General features: G+C 62.8%; 11 protein-coding genes across 12 annotated transcripts; 5 read left to right on the forward strand and 6 right to left on the reverse strand.

Moving 5' to 3' along the window:
- Positions 1-598: 598 nt before the first annotated feature.
- MICPUN_53999 (predicted protein) lies at positions 599-2,389 on the forward strand (the record flags this gene model as incomplete). The annotated part of the gene is made up of 1 exon (XM_002499665.1): positions 599-2,389. One exon carries the CDS (start codon positions 599-601, stop codon positions 2,387-2,389), a length of 1,791 nt encoding a protein of 596 aa, XP_002499711.1.
- Positions 2,390-2,491: 102 nt separating this feature from the next.
- On the forward strand, positions 2,492-3,651 carry MICPUN_107689 (hypothetical protein). The gene has a single exon (XM_002499666.1). The coding sequence runs from the start codon at positions 2,493-2,495 to the stop codon at positions 3,615-3,617; it is 1,125 nt and encodes a 374-aa protein (XP_002499712.1). The 5' UTR covers position 2,492; the 3' UTR covers positions 3,618-3,651.
- Positions 3,652-4,873: 1,222 nt separating this feature from the next.
- MICPUN_98789 (predicted protein) lies at positions 4,874-10,213 on the reverse strand (the record flags this gene model as incomplete). Its single annotated transcript, XM_002500151.1, has 3 exons — positions 4,874-4,944; positions 5,219-9,689; positions 10,106-10,213. 3 exons carry the CDS (start codon positions 10,211-10,213, stop codon positions 4,874-4,876), a joined length of 4,650 nt encoding a protein of 1,549 aa, XP_002500197.1.
- Positions 10,214-10,612: 399 nt separating this feature from the next.
- Positions 10,613-11,294, forward strand: MICPUN_98788 (predicted protein; the record flags this gene model as incomplete). Its single annotated transcript, XM_002499667.1, has 2 exons — positions 10,613-11,093; positions 11,266-11,294. 2 exons carry the CDS (start codon positions 10,613-10,615, stop codon positions 11,292-11,294), a joined length of 510 nt encoding a protein of 169 aa, XP_002499713.1.
- Positions 11,295-11,360: 66 nt separating this feature from the next.
- On the reverse strand, positions 11,361-13,860 carry MICPUN_55886 (the record flags this gene model as incomplete). Of its 2 annotated transcripts, XM_002500153.1 has the most annotated exons (5): positions 11,413-12,327; positions 12,433-12,497; positions 12,558-12,966; positions 13,009-13,479; positions 13,600-13,860. In XM_002500153.1, 5 exons carry the CDS (start codon positions 13,858-13,860, stop codon positions 11,413-11,415), a joined length of 2,121 nt encoding a protein of 706 aa, XP_002500199.1. The 2 variants fall into 2 exon arrangements, with proteins under 2 accessions (XP_002500198.1, XP_002500199.1); XM_002500152.1 differs by having other exon boundaries at positions 11,361-12,497; positions 12,558-13,479.
- A 255-nt stretch (positions 13,861-14,115) lies between these two features.
- Positions 14,116-16,533, reverse strand: MICPUN_98786 (voltage-gated ion channel superfamily; the record flags this gene model as incomplete). Its single annotated transcript, XM_002500154.1, has 1 exon — positions 14,116-16,533. The coding sequence occupies one exon, from the start codon at positions 16,531-16,533 to the stop codon at positions 14,116-14,118; it is 2,418 nt and encodes an 805-aa protein (XP_002500200.1).
- Positions 16,534-17,086: 553 nt separating this feature from the next.
- On the forward strand, positions 17,087-18,058 carry MICPUN_107688 (predicted protein). The gene has a single exon (XM_002499668.1). The coding sequence runs from the start codon at positions 17,276-17,278 to the stop codon at positions 18,008-18,010; it is 735 nt and encodes a 244-aa protein (XP_002499714.1). The 5' UTR covers positions 17,087-17,275; the 3' UTR covers positions 18,011-18,058.
- Positions 18,059-18,250: 192 nt separating this feature from the next.
- MICPUN_98784 (predicted protein) lies at positions 18,251-19,174 on the reverse strand (the record flags this gene model as incomplete). The annotated part of the gene is made up of 2 exons (XM_002500155.1): positions 18,251-18,955; positions 19,094-19,174. The coding sequence occupies 2 exons, from the start codon at positions 19,172-19,174 to the stop codon at positions 18,251-18,253; spliced, it is 786 nt and encodes a 261-aa protein (XP_002500201.1).
- A 90-nt stretch (positions 19,175-19,264) lies between these two features.
- Positions 19,265-20,858, reverse strand: MICPUN_93391 (major facilitator superfamily). The gene has a single exon (XM_002500156.1). The coding sequence runs from the start codon at positions 20,515-20,517 to the stop codon at positions 19,345-19,347; it is 1,173 nt and encodes a 390-aa protein (XP_002500202.1). The 5' UTR covers positions 20,518-20,858; the 3' UTR covers positions 19,265-19,344.
- Positions 20,859-21,070: 212 nt separating this feature from the next.
- Positions 21,071-22,234, forward strand: MICPUN_113403 (hypothetical protein). The gene is made up of 2 exons (XM_002499669.1): positions 21,071-21,375; positions 21,454-22,234. The coding sequence occupies exons 1-2, from the start codon at positions 21,244-21,246 to the stop codon at positions 22,207-22,209; spliced, it is 888 nt and encodes a 295-aa protein (XP_002499715.1). The 5' UTR covers positions 21,071-21,243; the 3' UTR covers positions 22,210-22,234.
- MICPUN_55880 (violaxanthin de-epoxidase) lies at positions 22,203-23,869 on the reverse strand (the record flags this gene model as incomplete). The annotated part of the gene is made up of 1 exon (XM_002500157.1): positions 22,203-23,869. The coding sequence occupies one exon, from the start codon at positions 23,867-23,869 to the stop codon at positions 22,244-22,246; it is 1,626 nt and encodes a 541-aa protein (XP_002500203.1). The 3' UTR covers positions 22,203-22,243.
- Between the last annotated feature and the right edge of the window lie 152 nt (positions 23,870-24,021).

The raw sequence follows: 24,021 nt of genomic DNA on the forward strand, positions 1-24,021 counted from the left end.
CTCGCGCAACTTCCGCGTCGAAGGCACCTTCTCTCTACTCTGTCGGGAATCGAGTTTCCCAATCTGGCGTAGCGCGGCGACCGCTTCGTCCCCGGGCGCCGCGCAGAGACGCGCGACGTCGACCTGGCGGTAAGGCTGCGCTCGGCGCTTTCGACGCCCAACCTCCGTCGTTCAGCCGACGCGACGCGCGGCGCGCTTTTGGATTCCCGTATCGGGCAGAATCTAGCCGTTTCTCGCGTTGACTTTCCGAGAGGAGAGAGGAGAGGCTCTGGGAATGTTGTCATATTTTTCTCGAGCACAGGAAATTCAGTATTGGTCGAATACGAGATTGGCATTACCATCGTATGACTTTTGTTGGAGTCTCTGGAGCATCGCTCTCCTGCCTGGCCGCGCATCATGACGTGATCAACAAAATCGGATTTTGTCGTCTGCGTCACCTCCCGGGAAACATGGGGCACGCGAGGCACTCGGCTCGACGCCCGGAGGTCGCCCGCCGGTGCGAGGGTCCGCCCCCGCGATACATCGAGAACGCGTTGAGACGACTTGATCGGTCCCTGAACCCTAAGCCGACCATCTTCGATCTATCCTCTGAGCGAACATGGGTTGCGGGGCGTCCAAAAATGCAGAATCGGGATCGGATGGCGTGTCCCCCAAGGAGCCGGGGAAGAAGAAGGGGAAAGATTCCAAGCTGGAGAACGCTGACGGCGTTGGGTACGGCGTGGATACCGCCTCCGCCGCGACGGTCGCCGCGGGCACCGCCGCTCTCGTCGCGGGCGCGGTCAGCTCGGACGCCAGGGGTGGCATGGGTTCAGCCGCTTCCGCAGCGGGTTCGGCATTGTTGGCCTTCGCGAAAGAGCTTCCCTGGGTCGCTCCCATAGCCGTCCTCATCGCCGGCGTCGCGACCGCCGCGGCCAACGTGCACGCGCTCAAGCGCGACGCGCAGGTGTTCGCCACGAACGTCAAGTCCGTCGAGACCGTCATGATGGAGACTGGGAAGAAAGGATTGCTCGCGAAGGTTGAGGACACCGCGCAGGCGCTGGCGTACGAGATGGAGGAGGGCGTCGCGTTCCTGAACAAGCTCAAGAACCAGTACTTTATCACTCAGATGCTCATGTCCGGCCGCGACTCCCAGAAGTTTAAGGATATCAGCGACAGTATGCACAGGCAGGTGACCATAATCGCCGCCGCGGCGTCCATCGAGGTGCACGACATCATCGTCGAGGAGTTTGAGCAGGGTAGGCAGCTCAAGGAGAAGATCGAGGAGCTCGGCGGCGCGGACGCGATCATGGCGGACCCGGAGAAGAAGGCGATGGTAAAGGAGTTCATGAGCGCGAGCGATCAGCTCATCGTGAGCGCCGTGGACGACGTGACCAAGGCGGTGAAGCTGGCTGAGGCGCGATCGCAGAAACGAATAGATGCTCTGATTGAGGAGAACAAGAAGAGCCGCGAGGAGGCGAAGCTTCAGGCGGATATACTGCAGCAGCAGGTGAGCAAACTGACGGATATGATGGAGGTGCTTCTCAAGACACGGACGGAGGCGGCGTTGGGTGCGCCCGGGACGGTGGACGTGTCGCAAGTCAATGTGGAGCAGAAGAGTGATCCGAAGGTTGAGCAGGCCATCGACGACAACTTCAACAAGGAGAACGTCCACGACATCATGCGAAGGATGCCCATGCCGGCAAACGAGGACGAGCGCCTCGAGGTTGTCAAGAAGATGGGTTACGATCGGGCGAATATCGATGATTTGATCGGCGACGCTGATTTCATGGCTCTCACCAAGGAGGCGATGGAGGAGTTCAAAGTCACCGACACCTGCATCAGCTCCATCGATGGCGACCGCGAGACTCTTCTCGCGGCGCCAGGGTTGGCACCGTCGGGAGAAATGGCGGATATCAGCGGCTTCTGGATGCCAAGGGAGGCTACTTTTTGCCAGCACGTCATCATGAAGGGCGACGTGATATCTTCCTCGGGGCAGATGGGAGCCGATACCATGCCGGAGTGTCCGCGTTTCAACGACGCAGAGTTGGGGGCACTCGCGACGTCGGGAGCCTCCCCAGAACTCGGCAATTTCTTCGGCTGCATGATGGCCGGAATGGAGAACCCCGACGCGAAGGACTCCGACGTCATCGACCTGCCACAGGGTGGTGGCAAGATGAATTACGGCGCGGCGCGGCTGTTTGGCCAAGTCATGGGCAACCAGGGTGACATGCACTACACCGGCGCGCCGATCATGGTGAGAGGTCAGGCCGTGGGCACGTTCTGCGCTAACGACCGAAATTCGCATCGCCCGGATATCGATACGGAACGGCTCAAGGTGTACGCCGCCCGTGCGGCGAAGCTCATCGAGGAGAAGGCTGCCAAGCGCGGCTTTGGGAAGGAGGTGAACTAGTGCCTCATCAGCTGTAATTCACGAAAGGGGAAGTTTTTTTGAACACCTGTCGCCAATTCGCAGTTTCGTCAGCCCTAGTGCCTCACCTTAGGTCGCGCAGAGCATGGGGCGCCGATCCTTCGCGCGCCCGCGGGGGTCGCTGATGATCTTGGTGATCATCGCAGCGTGCGTCGCCCTCGCGGACGGCCTCGAGGATACCGGTTGGGAGGGAGCGACGGGGGAGTCAGGTGGGTCAGCGGGTGTCCAGTCAGACGTAGGGGAGACGGGCGGGTGGTGGCGACGGTCTCTCTGTAGCTACATTCTCCCGACCTCGGCGAGCAAGGCGAGAGAGGAAGGCATGAGGACGTGCGAGGCGTTCATGGGCGTTGGTGTGCATCGCGGGACTGGGGTTGCATCGCGCGAGGTGTGGTTCGACGTCTTGGTCGCGTTGCCCACGGTGCTGTTCGTCATGTTCCTGGCGTCGCACCTCCGAGCTAGCGTCGAGAAGCTCAGGGCGACGCGCAACCACGTCATGGCCACGTACTACACCAACCTCTGGTTCGTGTGCATCCTCAACCTGCTTCGGTGCGGGGTGCAGATGTGGCAGGCCTCGCCGCTGAACCACGTTCGGCTGTGGAACGCGCTCTGGCTCGCCACGCGATTCGGGATGGACTCGCTGGAGGTCTCGGCGGTGGTGTACCTATACCTCGCGCACGGACACAGCCGCGCGGTTGGGGCGGCGGCGGCGCTGCGGGAGACCGTAGTGATCGCCATGGGCGTCGCGGGGATCGACCTGCTGGCCAAATCGGTCCTGATATTCGGGTTCGGCGTGCAGGTCTTCGTGGAGGAGCCCGGGTTGCACTCGAGGGCGTACTTTTGGGCAAAGTGGGGGTACTGGGGCGCGAGGGCCTTCATCGCGGCGCTCGTCTACGGCGTCCTTACCGCGCTCCCGAGAACGCGGTACCGTGACTGGATGCCCGCGAGGCCGAGCTTCTACCGCTACACCGGCGTGCTCTTCGTGATGTACGCCGTGGAGACGGTGTGCGCCCTGTGCGTCGGGGGCGGGGTGAGCCGGTGGGCGTATTGCGTCTTCGGGCTGTGCAACTACGCCTACTACGCCTGCTACCCGCCCGTGCTGTACCTGACGTTCCTGGCGGATTACTTTAGGGAGGACGAGTACGAGGTGGAGAGCAGGTACTACAGCGAGATGGAGGAGGCTGGCTACTTCGACGACTTGGATGACGTTTAGAAGCTTGAATATTTACGAAAATTGGTATCGTTTCGTCGTCGTTGCGCGCCCGTGGCGCTGTCAAGCCTTGGCCCCGCACTCCATGCAGAACTTCTGCCCGGCCCGATCGTAACTCGCCCCGCACTCGCCGCAGAATCCCGCACCGCGCTTCGCTTTTGGCGCGATGGCGCTCTGCGGCACGACGGAGGTTGCGCGACCGCCGACCCCTCTCGACGGTTTCTCGTCATCCGAGTCCGAGTCGTACTTGAAGCTTCCCGGTATCGAAGCTTCCCGCCCTCCTCCGCCTCCTCCTCCTCCGTCCGGGGCTTTAGGGGGGCCACCCGAGGCGGCGATGGCGGCTGCGCGGGACAGCACGCCGCGCATCCCCGTCGTCGGCGCCCTGCTACGAATTTCCTCCACGTGTCCGTCGTCGTCGTCCTCGTCTGGGTCCTTTCCGTCGAACATGGATCGAACGCGCCTGGCCAACACCTGCGCGTGAACCTCGGTGGAGTCGCCCTTCTCGTCGAAGTCCCTGTCCCACGCGTCCATGCCGCGATCCAGGAGCCTGTTGTGCTCGAACTGCGTCAGCGGCGCGGCGACAACCTTCCAAGCGAGGAAGCAAGAATCCATAATCTTGTACTTGCGGTGGTTATCGGCTTTGCGCAGGTGCGAAGTGCCGAGCTGCGACTGCCTCACCACGTCGCGCCACCCGTGGATGACGTGCACCCCGAGGTTTTCCAGCTGACACCCCGCCAGTAAACCGACGAGTCTCTGCATCGCCATCTTCTTCTGCTTCTCGTCCTGCACCAAACCGCACCATTTGGCGAGGACAAACGCGATCGAGTTTCCAAATGCGTGCTCCATAGCCTTGGCGAGTTTCGCATCCATCTCCGCGGCTCCAGCGTTCTGCGCGTCGATCCATTGCGTGAGCGACGACCTGAGCAAGAGCCTCTGGTGCAGTTCCTTCGCGGAGGAGAACTTCTCCAACTTGGCGCGGCGGTACTCCACGTACGACCACCACCTAGCAAAATACGTTCCCTGCGCTCGGCGAAGCGCTCGGGAGAGCATCTGCTTGACGGTGCCCATCTGCTTGCCGCTGGCTTTCCACGCACGCCAGGCGGCGAGGTAGAGCTGGCGCTTTTTGGAGCGGATGAGCGCGTCGCCCGAGGCGATGGCGAGCTTGATCGCGGCCTGCTTGCGGAAAAATCGCTTGTTGCGGAGGATGATGAGGCGCCAGCCGGCGAAAATCTTGGCCATGTTGCCAAACATCATCTGCTTCAACACGATGGCGAGCTTTTCTTCGCGCCTCTTGTCCTCCTTGCGCAGTCCCAGGTGATAAGTCCACTCCCTAAAGTGCAAACGAAGGGACTTGAGCCTGCGGTGGCGATCGCACTTCATGATCTTGAGCCAGATGACGAAAGCGCGCTTGCGCATGCCTGCGGCCGTGTTCTTCTGGAGGAATTCGCTCTGCGTTCGCAAAAATTTAGCCACCGTGGCTTCCTCGTGCCACGCCCGCATAGCCTGCTTGCAGAACCTCTTCAGGCCGTTGCCCATAATCTGCTTCACTCTGAGCATGGTGTACGTGTACTTGACCCACTCCGAGAACGCTTTTTGCGTGAGACTGCCGAAAAACTTGAGCACGGCAGCCTTGTACGCCTTGCGCTCATCCTTGACGGCGTCAACAAACACGCACCACTTGTCCATGCACCGCTGCAGCAGGCCCTCATTGGCGTAGCCAATGGCTTGCGCAATCTTGCGCATGAGCTGCATCTCATTGGTGAACTCGACCCAGGTGGTGAACGCCTGCGCCTGCGCGCCGTAGATGAACTTGCGCATGGCCCGCTTGATCATCCTCGCCTCCTCCACCTTCTCAAGCCAACGAGCCCACGCGGCGGCAATGGTCCGGTTCATCATCAGCCGCATGGCGCCCTCTAGGATGTCCTTCATGCGGAGCTCGAAGTCCACCCACTTACGCCACTGCTCGAAGATAAAACCGACGGTGCGATTCATCTTCTTCGCGACGTGCTCGATGAGAATGCGGCGGCGCTCTGTCTCGACGTCCTTCACTTGGACCCACGTCGAAAATGCGGCGGCGGCGGCGCGCTTGGAAAACCTCGCAACCGCGCGCTGAAGCTTATCGCGCATGTCCACAACCTCTTCCACGTATTCCACCCACCGGGCAAAGGAACCCGCGGCGGCGCGCTTGGAAAACCTCGCAACCGCGCGCTGAAGCTTATCGCGCATGTCCACAACCTCTTCCACGTATTCCAACCACCGGGAAAATGAACCCGAGAGCGCCCTGTTCTGCATCTTCGCGACGGCGTTCGCGAGCTTGCGGTTCAATTCCTTGGACTCCTGGGTCACCTCCACCCACTTGCGCCACGTCTTACCCTCGATGGTGTAGGCGTAGAATACCAGCGCCTTGGCGATGAAGTCGCGGTTTCGCCTACGTCGGACCACGACAGCCTTCCACCCATGCCACGCCGCATCCTTCGCCTTGCCCGCAAACGCCATGGCAGCCTTGGCCATGAGTCTCCGAACGTACACAATCTCGTCCACGTTTTCCTTCCAGAGTTTGAGGAACTTCGCCTTGGATCCGCCGATGAAGAACTGCGCGGCTTTGCGCATGGTCTTCTCGTACACGACGTTGCGTTGGAAGGCGATGAAGGCGCCGCGCGTGGCGGAGGTGAAGAAGAATCCGATGGCTCTGGCGGCGGCGGCGCGGGCGTTGTGGGCCTCGTCGGTAGCCTCCTTCCACTTGGTGAAGGCACCGAGCACCTCCCGCTGCGACATCTTTTTCAGCATCTTGGAGATGAGCTCGCGATGGTGCTGCGCCTCCTCCACCATGGCGCACCAGCGCTCAAACGCGGACACCATGTTCTTCTTGGCGAACCGGACGACAGCCTTCTCGAGCTTCTCGCGCATGTCCTTGGCCTCCTCCACCATGGTCAGCCAGCGGTCAAAGGCACCAGCGATCGCCCTGTTACGAAGCCGGCCGAGCGCTTGCGCCATCTTCTCCTTCATCTCGAGCGACTCTTGGGTGTAATCTTTCCATCGCTCGAGCGCGACGGCAGCCTCGCGCAGGATGATCTTGCGGAGGATCTTGTCGCACAGGTCCTGGATTCGCTTGACCTCCTGCACCTGGTCGTACCACCGCATCAGCGCCGCGCGTTTCTGTCGGTTCATAAGGCGGATGACGGCGTTTTGCAGCACCGCCATGTTGTGTTTGTGCTCGGACACCAGCGTGGACCAGTGCGAGAAGGACGCGGCCAATGCCTTGTTCTTGAACCGCAGAATCGCCTTGGTGAGCTTTGCCTTTGTCTCGAGCATCTCCAACACGTTCTCGTTCCAGCCGAGGAACGCGGCTCGAAGCGCGGAGTTTTGGAAGTAGCGAACCGCCTTCCAGATCATCTGACGCTCCTCGTTGAGCTCCACGATTCGCATCTGCCACGTCTGCAGCGCGCGGATGAGAGCGCCGTTGACGAAATAGGACACCGCGTGGCGAATCGCCTGCTGCTGCTCGCAAAACTCGAGCCAGCGGTTCCAGGCCATCCGCAGCGCGCGGTTGACAAACGCGGACACCGCCTTGGCCACCATCTCCTCGTGCTCCTGCTTGTTGATCACGTACTCCTGCCAACGCTGGAAAGCCTTGAACACCTCGCGGTTGAGGAAGAACTGCACCGCGTGATGCATGACCCGCGCCTCCTCCACGCGCTCCCACCACCTGGCCCACGCAGCGCGCTTTTCCTTGTTCATCCACCACGCCATCGCGCGCTCGACGATCTGTCGCATTTCCTCCTGGTCCTGCATGAAGTTCTGCCACCGCTCCCACGCGGCGCTGAGCTCCTTGTTCATGAGCCTCTTGACAAACCCGGCAACCTTGAACCGCTGTTCGATGAGCTCCTGGGTGTTATCGCGCCAGGTGTAGAACGCCGCGGCGCGCTCGCGATTAATGAAGTAGTTCGCCGCCTTCTGGAGCATCTCGCGGTACTCGTGCACCTCGTCAATCATCTCCCTCCAGCGCTGCCAGCCGACGAGCATAGACTTCTTGGCGAAGAACATGAGTGCGTGTTGGATCTGAGCCTTGGCCTCCGCGGCAAAGACCATAAACTCCTGCCACCGCGCGAAGGCGGAGGCGAGCTCGCGGTGAAGAAGCCGGCCGAAAGCCTTAGCGGCGACCTCCATCTGGTGTTTGGTCTCTTGCACCGCATCCGCCCAGGTGGAAAACGCTCCGGCCATGGCGCGGTTCTGCATCTTAGCCGCGACTCTCATGAGCATGTCGCGCTGGTTCAGGATCTCGTCGACGTTCTCCCTCCACGTGCGCAGCGCTCTGACGAGACCGGACCTGAGCATGGCCTGTACGGCGTGCCTGAGCTGCTGCCTGTCGTGGTACGCGCCTCGCCACTGCTGCCATCCCATCCGCATGTTGCGGCGCCTCGGAAGGTCGGAGATCCTGTCGAAGCACTCCTTCTCGCGCAGGCGGACGATGGTGAAGTGGGTCCACGCGTTGAAAGCCGCGGATTTTGTGCGGTTGGCGAACCTCGCGGCCACCTTGTTGAGGAGTTCCTTCATGTGGATCGACTCCGCGGCGAACTCCTTCCATCGCATGAGAGCTCCGTACGCAGCCATGGACATGAGTCGGTGCGCAACTTGCATGCAAACCTCTGCGAGTCGCCCCTGCTCCTTGGCGTACTCGTTCCACGCGCGCATGCACCGAACCGCGGCGCCGTTGACCATCATCGCCATCACCTTGCGAATCTTCTCGCGGTCGGAAGCCGCCTGCTCAACCTCGGCGGTCCACTTGTTGAACGCGGCGGCGAGCTTTTGGTTGGCAAATTTAGCCGTGATGCCGCGCAGCTTCTCCCTGGTATCCAGGATCTCCTCGACGTTCGAGCGCCAGCCCTCGAAGGAGCCCGCGAGCGCGCGATTGCGGAACTTGGCGGCGGCGCGCGCGAGCAACTCCCTGCGGTGAATCCTCTCGTGATACGCCGCGCGCCACTTGACGTAAGCCATCGACCTGATGCGGTCGCGCCGCATTTGCTCGGCGTCAGCGCCGAGTCCCTTCAGCGACGCCAGGATGGACTTCCACTTGGCGAAGTAGTACGACTTGGTGTTACCCCCCCACACGGTCATGGCGCGGGCAAACTTGAGCTGCTCCTCCTTGGACATCGAGGCGGTGACCCTCCAGGCGTAAAAGTACTTCTTCGTCAACTGCGCCCTGTGAGTCTCGCCCGCGGTGTGCATGCCAATCTTGAGCCGCGTCGTGAGCTCGCGCCAGTACAGGAACCTGCCGCGCAGGGTCTCGCCGTACCAGAACCTCAGCGCGTGAAGCTGCATGACGTTCTTGCGACCCCTCCACCTCGCCAGGCACCGGCGAAGCGTCTGCGCCTCCCAGAACGACACGGCTATCATCCAGTTCTCCACCGCCGCCTCCCTCGCGACTCGCAGCGACCTGAGCGCGGACGCGTGCCGCACCCACACCCGGAACGCGGCGGCCATCAGCTTGAAATCCGCGTACCCGCTCTCCGCCGGATCCTCGTACACCAAACCCGCCTGCGAGCCGCCGTACTGAGGCGACTGCCCGTAGTACGACCCCGGATGGCGAGACGAGCCGGGATACGACGGCGTCGAGTACCCAAAGCTCGAACCGCCGTACTGAGGCCGCGCCGACGACGGCGGTACGTACGACGCCCGGTTTGGTGCGACGTCGGCGTACTCCGCCTGGTACTCCTCCATGACCCGTCGCCTGGTCTCGGCGAAATCGCCAGCAAACGTGGAGGGCGGCGCGGACCGACGCCCCCCCGCCGAGTTAACCCCAGAGTTAACCCCAAAACCTGAGCCCGGCGCCGCGCGCGCGGTCGCGGGACGCGCGCTACCGGGCCTCCACGCGGGCGTTGGCGTCGGGCGGGGTCGCACGGGAGAGATGTGGGACGTCTCCGCGGGTCCCGCCGTCTGCCGCATCCGCTGCTTCTCCCTCTCGTACTTGACCCACCAGTTCGGATCCGGGTCGAGGGAGAGCTTGAGCAGGAAGCGGTAGTAGTCGGTGTCCTCCTCTGGCTCGATGCCGTGCTGCTGGAGGACGCTCTCGTACGCCTGCGATGGATCGGGGGAAAAGTGAGGGCGGTTCCGATGGGTCAGTGGCTCGGGCCTCCGTTGTAAACTTTTGAACGCGAGGATATAATCGCGAGGAGCGGGAGCCGGATTGAGTCGGGAATTGGAGCGCGGCACCCACCTTTAGCAGCCTTAGGAGGGTGACCTCATCGGCCGCGCCGCCCTCGGACACGGCAATTTGCTCGGCGTGGTTCAATATGTCCTCCACGACCTGCGATTTCGGAGATGACGGGGGCGGAATGTCAGTCGGCGCGTCTCGCGGTGGGCCGGAAGCGGGTGGGAAAATTATGCTGAATTGGCGGGCGAGCGCCCCGGATCGCGCGTCTCTTGTGCGGTAGGACAACCCGAACGCGCCGCCGCGGCCGAAAAAAGTCCGAACATGTGGAAATCGCACGTACCGTGTGATCTATCCGCCTCCAGTCGTATGTCCGAGCCGAGGCCGGGGCCTCTTGGTAGGGCGAAGGACCTCCACCCCGCGAATCCGGCGTCCGCAAGATGCCCACCATCGCGCCCGAAACAACCCAGCGACGGGTGTCTGGACCGCCTTTCCGACCGGGAACCCTACTCCTAGCGCAACACGCAGCTCGCCGGCTGCGCGCTTCACCCGGAAATAGCTCGCTCGCGGGTTCTACACTGGCGCCGGACCGCCCAATTCCGACCTCTTGATAAATCCGGGCGGTCCTCGGGAAACAACCAAATCCTCGTCGAAAATTTCCGCTTTGAAACGGCATCGCAGCAGTCTTGGTCTTGGTTCGCAGACTGGGAGGTTCGGCCAGTCATCGCGGACGAGGCCGAACTTAAAACTTTTAGTCCCACGTTTCTCACCCCCGATGCCCAGCGAGGTCGCAGGGCGAGCGTTTCCTGGCGTTCTGCTCGCGCGCGCGCACGTCACACGCGCGCGCACCATGTCCCCCCCGATCGCGCTGAGACTCGCCGCGCTCGCGCTCCTCGTCGTCCTCGCCCGCGCGCAGACATCGTCGGCGCGGGTCGACGTGGCGACGAGGGCGGCGGGGAGACCTGCGAACGCCGCCAACCCCGCGACCGTCGTCGCCTCGCGGCCGTCCAATATCGCAGAGACTCCGTCCAACGCCTCGTCGCGCTTCTTCTCCCCGTTCTACTGGGGTCCGCAGGGGTACGTCATCGGGCCGTCCTGGTTCGGCGCCGGGCTCGGGGGCGGTAACTGGCGGCCCATACCCAACCACACGCCGTTCGGCCCGCCGGGATACAACCGGACCGAGGCGCCCGTCGCGAGTCCGGGCGACCCGTGCGTCTTTGAAAACTTCGACTGCAGCGTTTACACCTGCAGGCTCGGCGTGACCAACACCAGCCAGTCCACGCTCGAGATATTCGAGGACGAGTCCGGCAACTACGTGGCGAGGCAGAGGTGTTTCCTGTTGCTCGACGACTTCGACGCGTACGGGTGCAGACAGTGGGACCGACTTAAGCTCGACAAAACTAAGACGTCCGAAGGGCCGAAGAACGAGGGACCGTACGACTGCGTGATGCCGCCGGGAGTGGCCCCGACGGAGACGTGGACGAACGACATCCATCGCCGCAGGTCCAAGCTCGAGTGCGAGAAGGTGCTGACCCCGGCGGAGCTCGCGTCGTTGGATCCGTCCGGTGCTTGCGCGGATCCGTGCAGAAGCGGCAGGTGTTAAATGAAAAGCTCTTATTTCCATGATCTCGTTGAGTCGCGTATTCGCCGTCATGCCGCCGCCTGGTACCTGACGGACGGCGCTCGCGCCCCCATCGCCATCAGCAGGTTACGCCCGGTGAACTGAACGTTAAACACCGGCGTCGATTTGGTCCTCAGGCTCGTCATGGGCGGTTTCCTCGCCGCCGCCGACGCCTTGTTCTCCGCTTTCACCGCGCCCGCCTCGCCGCCGTTGGCCTCGTTCAACGCCGACTGCGACACGTCCCACAGCTTGACGGTCTCGTCCGCGCCGCCCGACGCGAGCACGGTGCCCGCGCCGTGGCTGTAGTCCAGCGAGTACACCGCGCCCCCGTGCCCCTCGAACGCGTGCGAGCACTTAGCGGTGGCGAGGTCCCAGACCAAAACGCCGCCGTCGTCTGACCCGCTCGCCATGCTCTTGCCGTCCGGGGACATCGCGAGCGACCGAACCCCGCCGCGGTGGCCGGTGAAAATTCGGACGCAATCGCCCGTCTGCACGTCCCACAGGCGCACGGTGCGGTCGGTGCTGCCCGTCGCTATGTAATTGGTGTTTGGGTGCCACGCGACGCAGTCCACGTCGGCGAGGTGTCCGACCATGACCCTTCGCGGCTGCGACTCGTCCATGGCCCACACCCGAGCGGTGCAGTCGTTGGACGCCGAGGCGAAGTAGTGGCCGGTGCCGCACCACTTGACGTCCCAGACGGGGAACCTGTGGCTCTTGTACGCGGCGAGGGGGATCTCCAGTCGCGTCGACCACACCCGAATCGTCTGATCGCGGGAGCAGGAGAGGAGAAAGTCGTGCCCCGGGGAGAGGTCGACGCCGTGCACCGCGGCGGAGTGACCGACGTACTCCACGCACGGTACAGGCCTCGCGATTCGCGAGTTGGCGTCCAGCTTCTCGCCGTTCTCCCCCACGTTTGTCGCCGCCCCATCCGCGTCCTCCTCCGTCTCGACCTCCATCTTGTCCTTGTTTGCCTCCTCCCACTCGGCGAGCGTCATGCCCTCCTCGCGCGCCGCCTTTCGTCTCTTCGACTCCGAGTCGGTGCAGTACACGTCCCGGTTCGCCCCGGGCGTCGACTTGTTGATGTCCCAAACTCTCACCACCGAATCCGCGAACCCTGTAAACAAAAAACCACGTCAGTCTAATTGCCCATACAAAGATAAAAAAATAAACTCACCGCCCACCACGAGCGACGCGTCCGACGCGGTGACGCAGCAGTGCAGATACTTGTGCGCGTGCGTGAAGGTGTAGAAGGCGACGGAAGGTAAGGCGCCACGTCCGAGCTCGACGCGGTATCGGATGTCCTCGATGGCGGCCCGGGTGTGGTGGTAGTCCAGCTCGGGAACCGGGATGACGGAGGGCACGATCGTCGGCTCGTACTTGACGCTCGCGTCCCCGCCGTCCTCGGCGTCCTCCTTCTTGTCGTCCTTCTCCTTCTTCTTCTTCGCGGCGTCCTTGGTGGGCTTATCCCCGCCGTCTTTATCGCCCTTATCGCCACCCTCCTTCCCGTCCCCGCCCTCGCCGCCCTCCTCGCCTCCCTCGGCCCCGTCGCCGGCGTTTTTAGCCCCCTCCTTTTTAGCACGCTCCTCGCGAAGCTTCTCCTCCTCAAACTCGTCGAGCGCCTGGACCTCCACGCTGTCCTCGAGGACGCCCCACCGCCCTTGGTCGTACTTGGCGTTGAACTTGTCGATGCGCGACGGCGGGCCGACGCCGGTTATGACCTGCTTCGCGGAGAGCTCGGCTTCGTCGGTGTGCGGCGCCGGGTCGCCCTTGACAACGGTGACGGAGATGTGCGCGTTGAGGATGGCCAGCAGCGCCATCTGGTTGGCGTGGTGGAGGTACTTGACCAGGAGGTCGAAGGTGTACTGGCAGCAGGAGATCGGGATGCGGTTATCGCGGAATTTGCGCGCGGTGGCGTCGGATTCGGCGTGCGCGGGCGTGGCGAGGCCGGCGAGCGCCCGAACATCCTCCTCGTGGAGGAGGAGGTGATCGGGGCCGAACCTGCGGTGGAACTCGCGCGCGACGTGGCCCTCGTCGCGATTGACGAGCTCCAGGTGGCAGTAGACGAACATGGGCCAGAGGATCCGCATGAGTTCCGGCTGCGACGCGTTGGGGGACGGGGCGGGTTCGCGTCAGTCGCGGGGCGAAAACCAACAATCGGGGCGACCAATTTCTAGGGTAAACGCGTGTTTTGGAACCCATCCGGGGCGGGGACGCACCTTGTACATGTCCAGCGAGTGGTTCACCCAGTCGCGCAGGAGCCTGTAGCCCTGCACCAGCGAGTTTGGGTCCGCGTCCTCCTCGTTGTAGTACAGGATGTGGTCGCTGATGGCGGCGTCCGGGCCCAGATGGGGCACGAGCGCCATCTCCGTGAGCTTCTGGGACTTGCTCTCCTTGAGGAAAGCCTTCTCGGCGTCCTTGTAGCCTCGCTTCTGTAGGTAGCGAAGCACGATGCGATCGAGCGGCTCCTCCGCTGACATCTCTTCAACCAGGCACCACCGGGATTGTCGACCGGAGAGTCACCCCCGATACTCACCCGACTCGCTCGGCTCGCGCTTTGCCGATCGGGGGGCGACTCCCGAGAAGAAACTTGAAACCCGCACACTGGAAAAAATTGGCGCGCGCAGCAGGGCAGCAGATTGCAATTTTGACAGTGTGCCGAGCAGGCAACGAGTTGCGTGAACGCACGTGTATTATGTGAACGCGAGCCTGCGATTCACGTTGCTAAATAATGTCTATCGCTTCTTCGTCGAGGACTTCTTCTTGTCGAGCTTGCCCGGCGGCTCCGGCGCGGGCTCGGCGGGCGACTCCCCGTGCGCAGCGGGCGCCGACTGCGACGCTACTCGAGTCGGCTGAGAGCGCCCCACCCCCGCCTTCCCGAGCTCCCTCCTCACCGTCTCCTCGACGATGGACCCGACGCTCTCGAGGAGCTGTTCCCTCAGCTCATTCAGCTCCGGCGTGAGGTGCACCTTCTTCTTCGGCTCACCGATCAGCCCGTCGTCGTCGTCCCACTCGTGATGCTTCTTTGACGTCGAGGAGTGCGCAGGTGAATGCGTCTCAGACTCCTTGAACTTCATCAGCCGCTCGCGCTCGCCCAGCATCTGTTCCCGCACCGACTTTAAGCTGAGCAGCGAGACTGGCATGTTCTTGCTCTGCGCCATCTTGCGGAGCACCGCCATCTGCCGTCCCTGGTGGCCGCGGAACATCCGCTGCATGTACATCGCCAGGCTGTTGATCTTGCGATAGTATTGCGGATCCGAGTTTCGCATGATCATGAGCTTGGCGCTTACCGTGGCCCTGAATCTGAATCCGAGCGCGTTAGTGAGGAAGTCCATGCTCTCACCCACGGGCGGCCACGACGTCGGACCGTTCAGTTCCTTGTGCGCCTTCATGAACCGTTTGAATTCCTTCACGATGCGGCTCGTCTCCACGATTTTCTCCTGCACAATCTTTCGCACGATGATCTTGCGCAACATGACTCTGACGGACGGAAAATTATCCATCACTCGCTCCATCGTGTCCTTCTTGAGCGTGAAACAATCACAGAAAGTGAGCGATACCGCCTTGTACCCACGCTGCATAGTCCGCCAGAGCATGTCCTCCCCGAAACACGCGTTATCCCCGATGGTTCGCACCCGCCCCTTGCACATCACCACGCCGCTTTTCAGCACAAAGAGCTTGGTGCTCTCGTCCCTCTCCCCGATGATGTGCTCCTCGGGCGGGAAGGTCTCCAGCACGAAGTTGAAGCTGAGCTCGATGGCCACCTGCTCAGGAATCCCGTGGAAGATCTCAACCTTAATCAGCCACGCCGTGTTGATCTGCGTGGCAACCTCCTGTCGCATGCTCGGCGACATGAGGTCAAGGAGCTCGCCCCACGAAATCTGGTTTGTGACCTTGCGCCTGTACCTGAAGAACGCGCGGAGCCTTCCGGCCAGGTCTGTGTCGATCTTAGCCTCCTTGATAAACAGGTTGAGCCGGTCCATCAGCTCCTGGAACTCGGTCTCGCGGTAGTTCATGCTCGCGATGACGCTGCAGATCGAACCCACGATGTACGCATACACCGAAGCGCCCACCAGCATGCCCACGGTGAGGAAAACCCGCTCGGGTTCCGTCTGCGGCGTGACGTCTCCGTATCCGACGGTCGAGATGGTCATCGTGGACAGGTACAGCGCGGTGAAGTAGAGAGAGCGGGCGGTGACGTGCTCGTCGTTGTTGTCCGCGTCGTTGTACAGGCACTCGCCAAAGTAGTAGTCGGTGACCCAGTTGCACCGCGACTGTTCAACGACCTTGACCAGGTGCCAGAGGCACGCCATCCAGTGCGCGATGAACAGGGTGCCGACGACGAACTTGACTAGCTTGAGCGCGCCGTAGTTGATGGTCATCGAGTTCTCAAACCTCGCAAAGATGCGGCTCGATCGGAGAATTCGGAGCAGCTTGGCGAGGCGAACGATCCTCACGATTCTCAGGATCTTCAGGTTCGCCTTGCTCCCCGTTGCGAGTGTGATGTCGTCGTAGGGTAGAATGGATATGAAGTCGATGATGAAGAACCCCCGCAGGTACCGTTTCGCGATCAACTTCCGGTCCGAGATCATCTTGAGCAGCTTCTCGTCGAAGTACATCAGGTTGAAGTTGAGGATCATGTCCGTGAAGAACGCCAGGTTTATGACCATGTTCACGAAGTACATGGGCGACAGGCGCTTCTCCTCCACGAACGCCACCTCAAACGGAGTCCATATCGCAGTGTACAGCAGCAGCCACATCGTGAGCATGTCCCATCGCCGCATGAACGTGGAGAGCGGGTGCACCAGACCCCACGGCACGGGCACCGACATCGGGTCGTGGCGCTTCGCTATGCTGCCGAACAGGTGCTTCTCCGCGGTCTCCTGGTCCATCTCCTCGCCGCCGTCGCCTTCGTCCAGCCTATCCCACCGCCCCAATGTTTTCATTTTCTCCGGGCTCGACTCGTTCGAGCTGGTGCGCGCGGAGTCTCGCATACGATTGCGTGCGCTGAATCCCCCGGAAATTAGCGAATCCGCGTCGGCCACTGCGGACGCGGGTGCGGGCTCCACCCTGTTGGACTGCAGCCGCCGGAGCGACTGAATGTACTGACGCGTGGATACCACATCCTCATCGCGGTCCTTGTCGTCCGACATGGTCGCCGTCCCTTTTCCAGCTTCCCCCGCCGCGCGCTCCGTCCCAATCGGCAGCCCGCAGGGATAGCCGATAACACCTGGAAATCTACTGCTACCCTCGCCTGCTGACTTGACGTAAATTCAGCCAGGTGGCGCGCCTCGCTTGTGACGCTTTAACGCCCGCGCGCCGCGCTGCAGAAGCTGCGTGTGACCCGGGTGACCTGTATGGATCGACCTCGGCGTCCCCAGCCCTGCCTCGGCGGCGTCCCGGTGTGCAATTCTCGCCGCGTTGTCGAACGTCCCAATTTTGGCCCAATTTTGGCTTAGTTTACCGTTCGACCTAATTCCTAATTGGAGGAAATAAACCCCCAGCGCACCAGTCAGCTTTTGGGGACGAGTTTCCAACCAACCATAAGGGTTACTCCAGCGAGTGCTGACTGTGCTGGCAGTGGCAGCGGAGACGATAAGTGTTAGCTTTTTTTTGACGGCCAACCGCATCCGAGATCCGAGCAAGAAGCTCGGTTTTGCGGAACGTCGTGGCCCGGATCGCCCCGCCGTCGACGAGCACTGCTCGCCGAGCACTGGTCAGGCCGCTCGCTCCCCGACTGAGTCTTGGTTAGATCCGAGTAGTCCGAATCTCACGGAGACGCGCGCGAGCCAACCCTCGCATCGCCACGGCTGTGAACGAGGAGCCGACGAGGGGAGATCCCGGATCTTCTCGCCTATTCGCCCCGCCGCGGCTAATTTTTTAAGGCACCCCACCATGGCGTGGCTGTCCAACGTCCTAGTCTACACGGGCGGATACCTCTTCCTGGTGTTCATAGCCGTGTGTCTGGCGACCGGGCTGTACTACCTGGCGGAGATCGTCGAGGAGTACACGAGGGTCACGAAGAAGGTTCTCACGTGGGCAATCAAGATCAGCGTTGGCATGAACGTGGCGCTCCTGGTGATCGATCGCCTGCCGTTCCTGTGCATCCTCATCTCGTGCGGCGCGCAGGGCGCGTACTGGACCCTGCTCAGGCGATTCCCATTCATGGAGCTCACCTCCCCGGAGTTCCTCGGGTCCGTCGGCATGCTCATCCTGAACCACTTCATGTGGATGCGCCACTTCAAGCACGACGATCCCGGGTACGGCCACTACGACGGCCACTCCGTCGAGTACCTGCTCGGTTTCTTCCTCATGGTGGTCTGGATCGTGCCCTTCGGCTTCTTCATCTCCCTCGCGGCGAATGAGTCCGTCCTCCCCGGCGGCGGTGGCGTGGGTCTGAAGGGCAGCGGTGCGAGCTCGGACGGGCTCAGCGGCGGAGGCGGGTTTCCCGCGGGTGCCGCGTACGGCACCTTGGACGGCGGCGGCGGCGGCAGGCGGAAGCGGGCGAACGTCGTGCTCCAGGTGCTGGACTTTGGCAAGGCGCAGTGGGATAAGTTCACAAAGAAGAACCTGCCGGGCGTTCTTCCGGGCGGGATGTACACGGGGAGCTACAAGGAGAGGACGTTCTAGCCGACGAGTGATGCAAACCTTAAAATTCTACGCTGAGATCCGAAATTTATCCATTTTTCCGGGAGCCTCGCCCCCGGGAGTCACGCGACGACGATGGCGCGCACCAAGGCGAGCTTGTCTAACCTTAACAAATCCTGCGAGGGCGTCATCGAGGAGTACGAGAGGGCGCACGGAGACTGCGCGAACGAAGACGACGCTTTGTGAGCCGACTGATATTATTCATACATCTCTCGTCACCACTCACGCGACGGCGGTCTCCGCCATGGCCGTGGCGGCCTTCTGCGCGTTGAGCCTCTGGTTGATGGACTTGAGCACCTCCAGGCTGCTGCCCTGCACGAAGTGCCGCCTGAGCGTCGCCTTCGCCACCACCACCGGGTCCGTCGAGCTCGCGTCGCCATCCTGGATCAAGATCCCCCTCCGCTGCATCTCCTCAGCCTGCTCCAGGAGCGGCTGCAGCTGCCGCGCCGCCGCGACGATCGCCGCCGCCGCCCGCTCGGCCTCGTTCTTCCCACCGGGCAGCCCCGCGAAGAACGACGAGTTTTCCTTGCCGTCCTTCAGCGCGGCGGCGACGTCCGCGTGATCCGCCATCTCAGCCTCCAGCTTGGCGCACTGCGCCTCGCAGTGGCTTTTCATGGCGACGTGGTGCGTCAGCCTGCGACGCAGCTGCCTGAGCTCATCGTCCAGCGCCTTCTCCTCCTCGACGCTGCAGCTCGGGAGGTTCTCCGCGAGGTCGTTCGCCTGCGTCAGCTCGTCGGGCACGGCGAAGACGTCGGTCGCGCACTGCTCGGCGAATCGGCCAAAGTTCTGCTCGATGTTGGCCTGCGTCGCCTTGTATACCGCGTCGAGGCCGGCCTTGAGCGCGGCGGTGAGCTCGGGGTCGTCGGGAAGCTCCTGTGCGAGGCACTCCTCGAACGCGTCGAATCCATCCGCCGCGTACGTCTCCACCTGCGAACGGGGATGGGGCCGAGGTCAGTCCGGGCTTCCCGGGGGGGAACGTTTATTTTTGAATGCCGCGGCGGTGCGAGGGGCGCGGAGGCGGGGTATCGGGAGGCGACGGGGCGCGAAAGCGCGCGCGGTACGCACCACGTTGACGATATCGTCCATGATATCGCGGCTGCGCACGGGGTCGACGCCCATCTTGGGCTTGGGGGGTTCCATAGCCATCGTGCGCTTCGAGCAAGTCGCGCACGGCACTGAGCGCCGAGAGAAAAATTCGAGCTCTCGTTAACGCACATGACACGAAAATTTACGAATAACAGTTTCCGGTTTTGTTAATGATGACACAGTCGTTTAAATATTCTATTTACGGTTAATGATTTGGGACGAGCGTTTCGTCACAGCGAGTCCTCCGGCACCGGCTCGTCGCCGACCCACGCCCACCACAACGCCGCTCCCACGACGTACAACACCGCGATGACCCCAAACACCGCGCTCCAACTCTGCCCCGTCGCCTCCAGCACCCACCCCGACAGCGGAACGGCGATTATCCCCGCAATCGTGGCGCACGTGTTCCCAGTGGCAAACACCAAACCCGCGTGTCGGGGCGCCACGTCGAGGTGCGATACGCTCACGCCCGCGAGCGTCAACGCGCTCAACGCCAGGCCGACGTCCACGAGCACCGCGGCGGCAAATACGTTGGCGTCCGTGGCGCCCGCGCCGCCCAAGACGGCGGCGCCCGCGAGACAAACGGCGGGTCCGACCATGCCGACCGTCTGAAACGCCCTGCGAATGAATTTGGTTGAAAACTTTCCCTCGCGGAGCCACTGATCGGCGACAACGCCGCTGCCGACGCCGACGATGCCCTGTATGAAGTAAGGGAGCACGGTGAACGCGGGGAGATCGCCGAGGGGTACCCCCAGAGCCTCCTCGAAGTACGTCGGCAGCCACGACAGGAGCCCGTACCCGCCCCACGACTGCGCAAACTGCGCCACGCAGATGGCCCGCACCTCCCTCGTCTTCACAAGCGCCAGCCACTCGTCGATTACGCCCGTTTTCCCAGCCGAATCCGCGCCGTACTTGCCGCCTCCGCCGGCATCGTTGACAACCTTGAACGAGGACGCGGCCCAGAACGGGAACCAGACGATCGCCGCCGCACCGAACGTGTAGAACGCCGCCTCCCAACCCCCCGCCAACACGACAGCCGGCGTCACTCCAAACGCAAACGCGGCGCCCCCGTAAGAAGCCGCGGTGACGGCCGCCACGGCCGTGCTCTGCCTGTCCTTCGGCACGTGCCTCGATATGAGCGAGTGCACCGCCGGGAACGCGACGCCCTCTCCCGCGCCCAGCGTGACCCTCGCGGCGACCAACGGGATGGCACCCCCCGCCGCGGCCAGGGGCGTCACGAAGGTGGCCAGCGACCAACCCAAGACTCCGAGCGCCAGCACGCGTTTGCCCCCGAAGGAGTCCGCGAGTCGCCCTCCGACGAGCTGCGTGAGGGCGTACCCGTAGAAGAACGCGGAGAGCACCCCGCCTGTCTGGATCTTATCCCAGCCGAAGTCCTTGGCCATCGGTATGATGGCCGTGCTGATGTTGGATCGATCGGCGTAGCACACGAAGATGGCCACGGCTGCCAGTAGGGTGAGCGTGAGCCAGTCGTTCTCGCCGTCGCCGCTGAGCCTATCCCCCGGCTTGGATCGACCCGCTGCACTACCACCGCTGGCGTCGAGGGGCGCGGCGAACTCGTTCGGCGCGCCAATGCTGGACGAAAACGTGTCCTGTCCCGTCCCCGGGCTGTTGTCCGCACGCGTCCGCACGATCGGCGCGATTCTGACTCGGCACGCGCTTTGGCCCCATAGGCGCGGGGTCACAGCCGGGGTGATGGCGCGGCCCCCGGAAACGGCTCGCCTCGATCTTCCGCGCCCGCATGACGATCCTATCAGCACCCCCGCGGGCGATGCAAGCGACATCATCGCGCCCGGGGGATGTGAGCGGGGACTCCCGGGGACCGTATTTCGCTCAACTGTCAAGATACGCTCGCGCAGTCGTCCGAGTCAGATCGCAGCTCCGAGATATTTTCCCCTCTGCGTCGTGGTCACCCTGCGTCACTTCGAAGGCGCGCGAGTCGTTGAGGACGGCGATATTGCGTCGTCATCGCGCCCTCCACACCCCAAGCTTTACACCCAGCCCGCGAAGACACTCCTCGGGGCGGGTCCTGGCCCGCTTGACAGCTCGTCTCGAGTTCGGATCTCCCAGGGAAAAACGGTTTCGAAGGACGCGGAAAGAGACCACATCGTATGGCCGCGACCGCACCCGCACCCGAGTACATCCCCTCGCGTCGTAGCCTCGAGCTCTGTCCGCGCTCATACGATGTGGTCGAGCGCGCGGAGCTCGACACGCTCTGCGTCCAGCTGGAGGGGATGCCCACGGTGCGTTCACCCTCGGACCGTCGCGAGCCTTCCATTTTACCAACTCGCTAACACCCGCTCGTCTCCCCTCCGATGCAGGTCTCCATCGCCCAGAACCCGTGTATCGGGATCCCCGGCGCGATGTACGATTGTGCCCTGGCGCTCGCCAGCTTCGTAGTCGACGAGATCATCGTTACCAAACGCGAGGGCGATCCCGCCGCGGCTCGGGCTATGAGGATCTTGGAGCTCGGCACGGGCAGTGGAGCGTGTGCTCTGCTGGTGGCCGCCGCCTGTTCCTCCCGGGGGGTCCCCGCGAGGCTCTTGTTGACGGACAGGAACCCAAAGTCGGTCGACCTCGCCCGTTGTAACGCCGATGTGCTCCAGCTATCTTCTGGAAACGTCGAGATTGACGTCGCCAGGTTCGCGTTTGGCGAAGACGTCGGGACATACTTGCCGACCGATTTCGCCACCCCCGACGTGGTCGTCGTGTCCGATGTGTTATACAGTCCCGAGTCCGCTGTTCCCCTCGCGCGCACGCTCAGGCAGCTGTTGCGCCATGACGACGACGGCGAGTCCGTGCTCGCGTCGCCCGCGGACAGGCGGCAGCCCGCGTGCTACCTGGCGTGGCGGCCGAGGTCGTGCAACCCCGACAAAGTGACCGCAGTGAAGGCGTTCATCGTCGAATGCGGGGCGCTGGGGCTGTCCGTGCACGACGCTAGCCGGTCGAACGGGCGGGCGGCATCGACTGCGAGGGTGTGGGACGAAGCGGCGGGAGGTGAGGGTTGGTCTCAGACGTACGATCCGGCAAACGCGGCGAGGGAAGGATTGCGAATTTTGAAGATAGAATCCACGTAGCTAGTGAAACAACACGTTAGCGCATAAAGAACGTCTAAGGCAGCACAGTGTCGGTGGAGTCCAGGAGCGAAGGCATCATCACCGGCGCATGATACGGGTCCAGCGGCGCCCCTCCGCAGTTGCAGTTATCCACCTCGCACATCTCCCACAGCTTCACGCCACACCCCTCCCACAAAGACTTCTCAATCCTCTCGAGGTGCTCCTCCCCGGGCCACTTCCCATCCTTCGTCGCGAGCACCGCGCCGATGTACGCCTGCCCTGCCACCTTCGCCGCGCCCGCGTAGTAGTACAGCGACCAGGAGAGATCGTCCGCCGCGTCCACTATGCGCCAGTACTCCAAAGAAGTCACGCCGTTGTCCATGAACGAGAAGAAGAACGTCCCCGGGGTATCGCCGCGCTTGCACCTGTAATCACTTCGCCTCCACACCTCCTTCCCGTCCAGGGTTTGCACCTTGAACACGGGATTGTACCAGAACGAACCCTTGGCCTTACCCCTGTACCAGATCTGGTACTGGCACGGGAAGTGATCGTACGCGGGGTTCTGGCCGGCGACGGCGAGCCAGCTGTACGGCTTTTTACCCTCGCCCTCGCCGTAGTGCCCCTGCATGATGGCCTCGGCGACGTCGTGCGTCAACGGCTCGCCCCTGAAGTGCGTCATGGGGAGCACCTCGGGTAACTCCGGGCGAACGGCGTCGTTCCCGAGGCAGTTGTGCTTGTGGAGCATGCAGCGCGCGAGGAGCTGAAACTGATCGTTCTGGTAGCTCCTGATGCACGTGTACGTGCAAACCTGATCGTTCAGGCCACAAGCGTCGATGCAGTCCAGCGAGAGCTTGCACCTGTCGTTCTTGTAACACTCCAGCAGCTGCTTGTTGCAGTTGCTGGCGATGCACCAGACGTTGCCCAGGTTCAGGTCCTGGTTGATGTCCACCGCCGGGACTCGGACGCCGCTCGCGTCGACGAGGAGCAAGTGTAGAAACAGAAGATCGAGGTGGTTCTTTCGATCGAACAAACCGGTGACCTGCTCCATGAGCCGCAGGTCCTTGTTCGCCTGCCCCCACGGCACGAGTTTCGCCTCCATTCGTCGCAACTGCGTCACCGGCTGATACACCACCCTGGTCTCAGCCTCTAGGACGTCGCAGCATCCGAGCGCGGCGCCGGTTGCCACCCCGGAGAGCGCCGAGGCCAGATCAGACGCCAGGGCCTTATCCTGGATGTCGACGCACACAAACACATCCGCGTCCCTCGCGGATGCCTTGATGTCCTCCATCGGGGCGTCGTGCGCGAAGACGTCCATGGAGAAGCCCGGGTCCACCCACGTGAGCCTCATCGCCATGTGGCCCATCACCTCCATCCAGTCGGGACCCGCGCCGTACTGGGGCAGGCCGGGAGGGAACGGGAGGAACGACTTGGCGCCGTTCCCCGGGACGATCGCGACGAGCTTAACCTTGCGATCGGCGTACTCCGCGGGGTTGTCCACGAGCGTCGGGGACAGCACGGCGCCGGTCTCGATTGGCGCGCTTCCAGGAGACGTGGAGACGGAGGGAACTCCGCGCGCGATGATCGTCCGAACGCACCGCTTCGGCACGCCGCGGTTCGCCCGGGACGGCGCGGGTCGCGCCGCTGGCGCGTTCACGGCGCGCGAGATGGCCGCAGCCTGCATGATTCCGTCGGATACGCGCCTCGAGTCAGTGGTTGCAAGTGCGGGAGATCCTTTTCCACGACGTGTCGCTCTCGAGGCGGAGATTCGGACAGCTGGATTTTCATCCGAAGACCCATAACCTACAAAAACAAGGCGCACAGGCAAACAGTTAG

This window comes from Micromonas commoda, chromosome 2, assembly GCF_000090985.2.
Source record: "Micromonas commoda chromosome 2, complete sequence".
Taxonomy (NCBI): Eukaryota; Viridiplantae; Chlorophyta; class Mamiellophyceae; order Mamiellales; family Mamiellaceae; genus Micromonas; species Micromonas commoda.

What these genes read in the sequence shown, in the direction of transcription:
- MICPUN_93391 (XM_002500156.1), bottom strand. Translation starts at nt 20,517, where the DNA reads ATGGCCAAGGACTTCGGCTGGGATAAGATCCAGACAGGCGGGGTGCTC.
- MICPUN_113403 (XM_002499669.1), top strand. Translation starts at nt 21,244, where the DNA reads ATGGCCGCGACCGCACCCGCACCCGAGTACATCCCCTCGCGTCGTAGC. An exon ending in AGCTGGAGGGGATGCCCACG is followed by an intron (nt 21,376 to 21,453) that starts GTGCGTTCACCC and finishes CCTCCGATGCAG; the next exon opens with GTCTCCATCGCCCAGAACCC.
- MICPUN_107688 (XM_002499668.1), top strand. Translation starts at nt 17,276, where the DNA reads ATGGCGTGGCTGTCCAACGTCCTAGTCTACACGGGCGGATACCTCTTC.
- MICPUN_107689 (XM_002499666.1), top strand. Translation starts at nt 2,493, where the DNA reads ATGGGGCGCCGATCCTTCGCGCGCCCGCGGGGGTCGCTGATGATCTTG.